This window comes from Mauremys mutica, chromosome 1 (assembly GCF_020497125.1).
Source record: "Mauremys mutica isolate MM-2020 ecotype Southern chromosome 1, ASM2049712v1, whole genome shotgun sequence".
Taxonomy (NCBI): domain Eukaryota; kingdom Metazoa; phylum Chordata; order Testudines; family Geoemydidae; genus Mauremys; species Mauremys mutica.
The window spans coordinates 82,710,749-82,719,965 of NC_059072.1; the positions used below are offsets into that span (position 1 = coordinate 82,710,749).

The 9,217-nt window shown below is 47.7% G+C and overlaps 1 protein-coding gene across 3 annotated transcripts; it reads left to right on the forward strand.

The window, feature by feature from the left end:
- The first annotated feature begins 221 nt into the window (after positions 1-221).
- SOCS2 (suppressor of cytokine signaling 2) lies at positions 222-5,072 on the forward strand. Of its 3 annotated transcripts, XM_044980861.1 has the most exons (4): positions 353-485; positions 1,233-1,336; positions 1,741-1,995; positions 3,624-5,072. In XM_044980861.1, exons 3-4 carry the CDS (start codon positions 1,860-1,862, stop codon positions 4,079-4,081), a joined length of 594 nt encoding a protein of 197 aa, XP_044836796.1. In that variant the 5' UTR covers positions 353-485; positions 1,233-1,336; positions 1,741-1,859; the 3' UTR covers positions 4,082-5,072. The 3 variants fall into 3 exon arrangements, with proteins under 3 accessions (XP_044836812.1, XP_044836796.1, XP_044836804.1); XM_044980877.1 differs by lacking the exons at positions 353-485; positions 1,233-1,336 and adding an exon at positions 222-305; XM_044980869.1 differs by lacking the exon at positions 1,233-1,336 and having other exon boundaries at positions 355-485.
- The last annotated feature ends 4,145 nt before the right edge of the window (positions 5,073-9,217 follow it).

The following is a 9,217-nucleotide window of genomic DNA, read 5'->3' on the forward strand; positions in this document are numbered from 1 at the left end:
TAGATGGTTGTAATAAAAAGATATTTTAGTGCCTGCATGTGTGGGGGCAGGAGTTTCAACTATAAAAATATCCGTATAAAGAGTTTCTAACTCTTGGCAGTGTCCCTTTAAGTACCTAATAGGCCTGAGACTGATTTCCCCCAGAGAAAGAGAACTCCCGAGCCCTTTTATTACTGCGCAAGGCTCAGGTGCTGCTACAGCTCCCGAGTCCCGACTTTCCCTGGGAAAAGGAAGCAACATCAAGCGTAGAGACAGGCTGGGACGCCCAACTCCCGAGGCGTGCAGGCAGTGCGAGGTGCCCCCAGGTGAGGGCGATCCCCTTGCTACGGGCGCCACCCGGCTCTTAAGGAGGGCCCCAGGTTTGTATCCCGAAAAGCAACGATCACTCTCGGGAGGAGGAGAAGAGGGTTTCCTGGGTCAATCCGCCCGGCCCCGAAGAGCGCCCCGCCAACGGAGCTGGGCTCCCGGGACAGAGGGAATAGCTGGTATGTGTGGGCGACACGGGGGCAGAGGGCGTGGGAGGGCGGCTCGACCCTACAGCGACACCTGGCCCCCGGCTGTGTCAGCCAGCCACGCTGCGATCACAGCAGCCGCCTGACGCGCTGCCTCGCCTGCTGACCCCAGCCTATCCTCCTCGACCTCCGGCCGCGCCCCCCCAGACCGCGTGGGCCCGAGGACGGTCGGGGCTCCGCAGGGCAGCGATGCGCCGGCGTAGGGAGGATTCACTAGCCCCGGGAGGCCGCCCCCGGCCCGGGCCAGAGGGGCCGGTGTTGTACCCCAGCCGGGTGTCTCCTCCCTGCCGTGCGGGGTGGGAGGGGCGGCTGCTGAGGCTGCTCCACGCCTGGCGGCGGCGGCGGCTCCGGCCCGGCTCCCCTTCAGTGCGGAGGCGCCAGAGCTGGCGCTGTCACATGATGCGGTTCCTGGAAAGTTCCTGGAAAGCAGCCTGTGCAGTCACCAGCGCGGAGAGGCGGGGGGCGCCCTGGGCTAAAGACGTGCACGCCTCTCCGCGCTGCCTGCCGGGGGGTGGCCCGGCGGCTCCTGCCCGCTCCCCTAGCAGAGGCCTGGGCGGTGCGGGCGAGAGGGGCTCCCCGTCCGCCTCCCGCCCCGCCGCGCGCGGCTCGCCCCGGGGGCCCTGCCCGGCTGGGCGCCTCCCGCCCCGCGCAGTAACAGCCTAGCGAATAAGAGCAACCTGCTGCTCGCCCCCTACCTGAGCCCGCCGGCGTCTCCCACAGGCTGGGCTCCAGGGGCCGACCCCCACCTGGCTTCTCCTGGTCTCCGAGTCCCGGTCCTCCCCCCACCGCCTGGCTACTGACCCAGGGACGCTGGTGAGGCGAAGGTAAGAGCCGGGCTCGGTGCCCCAGACGCCGCCTTCTGCGGCCGCCCGGCTCCGGCCGCGCCAGGCGGTTTGTTGGCGGGGCCGCGTGTTCCTCGACAGCAGCAACAGCGGCGCTGCCCTGGCTGCAGCGAGGCGGCCCCTCCGCTCCTTCCCCGCGCGGGCACGTTGGGGACTCGGCCCCTCAGCTGGAGCTGCGCCCCCGGGGCCGCCGCGCCGGGAGAGGCGAGTCTCAGCGCCAGTGGGGGGCTGCCCGCCCCGTCTGCTTGTGGGCGGCTCCTTCCCCTGCTGGGCGCGGGGAGAGGCCGCTCCGCCCGGCCGGCACCCGGGAGGTGGGCGCTGGGCTGGGCGCGAGGACGCGCGGGCTGAGGCTCGGCGGTAAAGCTCGCTCTCCTCTCGGCTTGCAGGCTGCGGCGGGCGCCCCGGGCAAGGGGCTGGGGGCATGTCCGGGCGGCGCTGAGAGCGGAGCGGAGTCCCCCCGTCCTTCCCGGGCTGTGACCGGCGGGTGACTTCTGCCTCCCCCCAAATGACCCTGCGCTCTTTCGAGCCCTCGGATGGCGCGGAGCGGGCCGGGACCGAGTGGCGGGGTCCCCGGGCTGAGGGGACCGAGCGGGCGGCGGCGGAGCGCCTGGCCGCGGCCATGGAGGAGCTGAGGCGGGCAGGTAAGCGGGGCAGGCGCTTTTCCCGGGGGATCGGCCGGGCACATGCACCGCGGACCTCGCGGCTGGGCCGGGCTAGCGCAGGGCCCGTCCCCGGGACACTTGTCTGCCGCCTGGGGAGGCGGCTTCGGCGTGGAGGTGCCCCAACCTATCGCTGCCCCTTGCGGAGCCGGGCTTGCTTCCCCCGACCCCGGGAGGCTGGCCAGCGGCCGGCCGGTGGGAGCGTCCCCTGTCTCCCCGCAGTGGCAAATAAACGGTCTACTAGCCCAATGCCTGGGTCACATCCCCACCCCGGCGGGGGCCGGCTCCCCTCCCCTCCGACTCCGCGGGCAGAGGGGCCTCTTCCTCCGGTTCGCCCCGGCCGAGCAGCAGCTCCGCTAGGCAGCGGGAGACTCGCGGGGAGCCGCCTTGCCCAGGCTCCCTCCCTCGGGCTGCGGGCGGACTAGCGATTTGTAGCAATTTCATGCGAATCCGCTCTCCATTGGATCACCCTGCGCTGCGCGCCCTGCAACCACGTCGCTTTTAACTGCTGGTTTAAAAACACATTGTCTTGCTGTGGTGACTGTTTCTCAGAAACCAGCTCAGGGGGCTTTGTTTCCTCCTCTCTCTGTCTTTAGGTAGAGGAAAAGGAAGAGACACAACCTCAATCCCATACGCAGCAATGAACGGGGGAATAAATCCAGTTGTAGATTACTGGGTTTCTATTTTTTAAATAAATTTAAAACTTTTTAAAAAAATCCTGGAACTTCAAGTCGCCTGTTCTGGAAGGATGGTATCTGGTGGAAAAACTACTCTTACAAATTCTCTGAGAACCATGTTTTTTTGTTAAAGATAGCTTCACTTAATATATAAAAATTAAGCCTTAATAAAATCATGAAACACTTAAATAGCATTGTTATCCCAGATGGAACTCAGAATTACTGTCCAGGGGGAAATAAATTGTTAAAAATAGTATCAAACTTGAGTTTCCCAAAGTTCAGAAGAGTTTAGTTTAGCCCTCTTATGTTCCCATACACTTTTTAAAACCTTTTCAGCTATATTTATATCACTCAAATGTGAAAAAGGAAAAATAGCTCATCATACAGCTCTAGAAATTATTGGTTTTTAAAATGAGGGATACTTGCAGGTCAAGGGACAATCAAAGGCATTACAAAATGCACGATTTTTATCTTCATTAGACTGCCAGAATGGAAGCCTTGTTTCATAACATGGATTTCCTCTTACTTGTACTGTCTTTTTTTCTAACTAATTCAGTTATCATTTGACTAATAAGCTAACCAGAATTATTAAAAGTAGAATCATTCTTGACTTCAAGCATTTATGTAGTTTGATATGAACTTATTTGGAATGTTGTACACAGGATGGTACATGATAGTGTCAGCAAATTTTGAAATCTAATATGTATTCACACAGGAATACACATGGAAATAGTGATCTGACAGGGTCGTGATGACACATTATACAATAAACTAAGTTAAATATTTAATAGACATTATAAAATGCCTGCTTCTTGGCAAGTTATAGTACTTACTTTTTCTAGTGATAAAGGAAACAAGATACTACAAACTTTTTTTTTCTTGCAATTATTTTGTGGAGAGAAAAAACAACAAACCATCTCTCTCTTCTAACAGGGTGGTACTGGGGCAGTATGAATGTTGCTGAAGCCAAAGAGAGATTACAAGATACTCCTGAAGGTACTTTCTTGGTTAGAGACAGCTCCCATTCAGAGTATCTACTGACTATCTCGGTAAAAACATCAGCTGGACCAACCAATCTGCGTATCGAGTATCAAGACGGCAAATTCAGACTGGACTCCATCATATGTGTCAGATCTCGGCTTAAACAATTTGATAGTGTGGTCCATCTGATTGAATACTACGTTCTTACATGCAAGGATAGAAAAACTGGGCCTGAAACTCCATCAAATGGAATAGTGCATCTTTATTTGAACAAACCTCTCTATACTTCAACTCCATCTCTGCAACATCACTGTAGAATAACTATAAACAAATGTACAGATAAGATCTTGGAACTGCCTTTACCAACAAGATTAAAAGAGTACTTGAAAGAGTATCAATACCAGGTATAAATATCTTTTCTAAATATGTCTCACGGAGAGTAACTTTGAATGCAACTATTAAAATCAGCCGAAGAACTGAGTATCCAGCTGTACAATTCAGCATGGAATTCATTATCAAAATAGGGTCAGTCTATTGAGGGGGGGGGAAGGTTTGGATTTAAAGTGCCTCCAAATAAGGTTCTGCGCAGAGCCTTCCCAAGTCATATTTTTGATGGGAGTGGAGGGGGTGAGGCTGCAGTCTCTTAACAAGGTATGTTGGCATCCTTGGGATCCTGTCCAAGATGTATAGTGTTGTGTTTGAAGAAAATGGTGTAGAGCACTGTAATGGCCACCAAGTAATATCTAAAGTGGTGATACACAGGAAGTGGGAGAGACTGCAGCTTTAGATGGAAAAGGTCATAGAATAAGTAAATGGCCTCAGTTGTCTGATTCCAAGGCTAGTTAGGTGCTGATGCTGGTATGCTTTTGCAATGTTAAGTGGCTTGTGCTTGTGATTCTCTGGCCAAACTTATGCAACTAATCAACCAAGCCAAAAAGCTATCAACCTCAGTTTAGTCTGTACTGAACCATAATCCTGTGGGGTTTTTAGCTCTTGTTTGTCTTTTTTTGCAAACATAAGAGTACTGCAGTAATCCAATTTAAAAACCTTTTGGAAATAAGCTTTTAAAACTGGATTTAAGGGAAAACACTTCATTATCTTTCAGGGGACCCCAGTGTGTCACTGATCTACCAGATTGGTATACCAGCATCTTTGTGGATGTGTTAACATCTTCCCTTCTTACTATTTAGCCTCTTTTTGGATGAGGCCATAGACTCTACACAGCAGCTCTGCAGTTGCTCAGTTTCAATATCTAAGCATGAATATCAGCAGTTATGGCTGCCTTCTACAATGTAGAAGAGCTTTTTCAATTTGTTTCCTAGAACTATAGGAAAGTTTTGTTTATACACTGCTGTAGCTGTCAGACTTCAGACTGTATTCAATAAAGTGTACCTAACTGCACAGGTTGTATTTCCTTCTAATTTGTGTTGAAACTTGCTACTTTCTGATAGTCATGTTTCCTGTGAACCTCAACTTCTTTTCCCCCTAACTAATATACAAGTGAGTGCACAAATATCAGATGGTTGGATTATTCATATTAGTGGAGTAGAGACTGTTTGAATTTCTGTAACTAAAATGATGGTAGAGAAAATAGCAAAGATAATACTTGTATTTCAGTAGCTCCCAGAAGCTGCAAATGGGATGAAGACCCTAGTCTGATAAGTGTGTATGCATGCGCGCACACAGAGCAGGGTAATAGAAATACGTGGTTACATAGAGGAACTAGTCCACAGTTTGTTGCTCAGTTATCACTTTTATAAACAGGCAAAGAGTTAAGATTATCTTAATGTCTGCTTTTTCAAATAGAACAGAGCTTGAACAAGGACTGCTGAGACTCACTATAAACTAAACCTGCCCAGGTTGAAAGGCAAGCAAAACAAATGGCTTTTTGTTTTTGAGCAAAACTCCTTTTATGCTACTGTCCAGACCCAATATCCACTAATGTAAAGAGACTTCAGTCTATATGACCAGAATCAACTCAGGCTCCAAGGCCCACTTGCAGGGACAGCTCCAGGTTTTCTGCTGCCCCAAGTGCCCCCCCCCCAAAAAGCCGTGGCAGCGCAGTTGCGCCGTTCCACTCTTTGGCGGCCATTTGGCAGCAGGCCTTTCGCTCCGAAAGGGACTGAGGGACCCACCGCCGAAGACCCGGACGTGCCGCCCCAATAGTGACTGGAGTGCCGCCCCTTGCTATTGGCCGCCTCAAGCACCTACTTCTTTAGCTGGTGCCTGGAGCTGGCCCTGCCCACTTGAAGCTTTTATTTTATTTAAAAATTTGATTTCCTAGAAGTGTGCAAGAGTAGAGCTCTCTGATCCCATCATGCCTTCTTGGTCTAACCACTGGCCTGTTTTCTGGGGAACCCTAATTCTGGAGTACCTTGGCCTGATATATGTATGACATGCTAGACCTGGAGATTGCTGCAAGGTTCTGTCCCCCAGTAGCAAGCCAGAACATCTGGCAGCAGCTACCAAAGCACAGTATCCCTCTATTCTGCTACTTGTTGCACCTATATTTTCAGTGTTTGCAGATTCACTTGCATCAAAAACACATGACTGCACTACAGTTGTTGGCTGGAAATTTCAGTTTGGTAGGGGATGGTTGAGATTATGGGAGACTATCTTTTAGCCCCAGTTGCTGTCTCCTCCTGTCTCCTTGTCTTCCTCCCCTTCTTGCACCCCCTCCCCGGATCCACTGAGATGTGCTACTACTGCCAACAGCAAGCTCTTATGCTTGCTGATAACTAACTGCTGGGTTTTTTTATTGGGTTTTTGGGGGGGGGTGTTGCAGGGGGTGGAGAATGTGATATTTAATGGCCATTTGACTTCAGGGATGCCACAGGGTGGAGGGGGGGGTATTGTACTAAGTTTGGGGGGGAGGGAGAGACTACAGACCCCTAAAGATAGTCCTTGCCCCCTAAAGAATCTACCACATGTTAGAAAAGTGGATCAAACAAATTATAGTTGTTTTGGGAAGCAGGGTTGTTAGGAAGCTACAGTAAGTTATTGACTTAGTACAATCAATGAGTCATGGCTTGCCAGTGACAATGGGTCAGCAGGTGTCTTGTAGGCCTCCCAGCATAGTTAGATGGGTTTTTGTTGGGAACCAGTAGAAACCACCTAGTGAGCTAGCCAGTCCACACAAAAGACTGCCTATTATCTTGATCTGAAGGTCATGAAAACCACCTCTTCATGCTCCCAATATTGTCTGATTGTTTCCCGTCTGTCTGTATCTATCTGTTGTCTCTTATATTGTATGATCGTTGGCATAGGGACGGTCGTCTTGTTCTTTGTACAGCATCTAGCGTGATGGGGTCCTGGGCTGTGATTAGGATTCCTAGGTACTATTATACTAATAGTGCAGGTGGAAAGTGAGTTTAAAGAAGGGGGGGGGGAGGGAAAGAAATAACTGAAATCCATATATGTTGTTGCCTATAAGACTGAACTTTAGGAAAACCAAGCTCATGGTAAAAACATGTGGCTGTTGGGCTCTCAGCAGGGCCAGAGGGCAAGGACTTCAGCATAATAGTCTACATATTTCCAAGGAGAGCTTTAGAGAGCAATAAGATACATAAAAACTATCAGACTTGTAGTGTCTGACTTCAGTGATGAACCGTGTGGCTCTTTGTTGCAGTCAAATCTAAAAGAAACCCTACTTAAAAAGGAGAGGGCCTGCTTCCCTCCCTCCCCCCCCTCCCCCCCACATACACTTGGGACCAACCAAAAATAAATAAATAAATTTTTGAAAAATGCTCCAGAAGCTGAATGTTGCATTAAGAAAAAATTTAAAATGCAAGAACAAAAGCTGTGTAGTGGTATTTACTTTATATCCACAGACCGTGTTTGCGGATTGAATGCAGATACAAAATTGGTATCTGTGCAGGGCTCTATGCAGTTGGGGATGAGAAACAAGCAGAGATTTTATTAGAAAAGAGTGGGATGGATATTATGCAGAAAGTTTTTCAGTGTTGACTCTGATACAGAGTTAAAATAAGAAAACAACCAAATTAAATATCTCTCTAGTTTTCTTTCACTGGCATGGCTTATGTAAATGATTATTTTGTTTTGGATCAAATTGGCTTTAAGCATTAGATAATTGAGGTTTAAATTCTGCCTGCTGCAGAAAAATAAATGTCTGAAATTGCTTCATATAGGACCAGTCCAAAGTCCATAGAAAAATTCCTGTTGACTTCAATAGGCTTTAGATCAGGCTCTATAAACTTCATGTGAGAAACAGTTGCATGGTATATTGAATTGTCAGAACCACTGTAAGAGAACTTTTTAAATGTGGTTGTATTTGTTAAAATTAAATATACATGTTCAGGCCCCAGTCCTACAATCAGATGGAGTCAGTCTTTCATTGAGTTTGGGTTTTGGATTTGGTCCATATTTCAGGGTGGGCTTTTCTGTTAACCTGCAGTACTGTATATCACTCATTTTTCCACGTAATATCTGAATCTCCACAAAACCTCTGCTAATTTCTCATCCCATAATACATAGCACACAAGTTCCACATGTATCGATCTAACTGTGGGACTGTAGCCATAACTAATGATATAATGGGACAACTTTCCTTCTCCTCCCCAGCAAAGATGGACATAATTAAAATACCATCTTTAGTAAGGAAAAAATCATGGATCATTATTTCTGTGATTTTTTTTTTGGTTATGGAATTCCTTGTTGTTCACTTTCTTATATGAAAAGCAGTTTTATATGGGACTTAGCCTGTACAAGATTCAGTCTATATGTGCTTGTATGTAAGGATTGTAAAGGTTTGTATTGTTAATTATTACATTTTTGTTAATCTGTTTTTAAACTCAGTTATACTCTTATAACATCTGCCATGAATTTAAGCTACGTGGTGGTGATGTCTTTATATGGGTATGCTTTGATGGGGAGAGATGAAATTAAGAAACCCAGCATCATATGTGACTACATTACACAAGCAGTAGTAACAGAATGCCTGTCTGTAGGGAAATTAGTTGAAGTACTTCAGAGGGATGTTATCTGTAAAGAAAATTACTTGCATTAAGATCAGTGTTTTGAAGACATTAATCTGCTCTTTCTCTTTGCTCCCTGATTGTCTCTGACAACATAATCAATCCACAGCAGTGTCAAAGAAAAAATTAGTTTAACTACAACCAGGGAATAAATATAGTAGTAGAGAATTGGAGGAGCCTGTTCTGTTTTAAAATGGGTTTTAGGGAAGAAATATAGAAAATGACAAGTCTCTGAATAGACTACTTTGCAAAACTTTCCATAAGTCATTAATGACTTCTTAAAACGTACCCTAAAGTTTTAGCCTTTTAAAAATGTAACATATATTGATTTGGCCATTTCAAAATTGGGATAAGAAATATAAGCTTACCAAAATAAGGTACTTAATTTCTTCCTTTAAATAACAAAACCAGCTTTCTAATCCTCCCCTGTATTCAGAATACCAAGCAACTAGTTTTATGTTTGATATGTTGTAATTTTGTAAGTAAAATAGAGCTGAAACTTCATTTCAAGCCCAACCTGACTCTTAATTTTCTTTCCCTTATTAGTCAAAG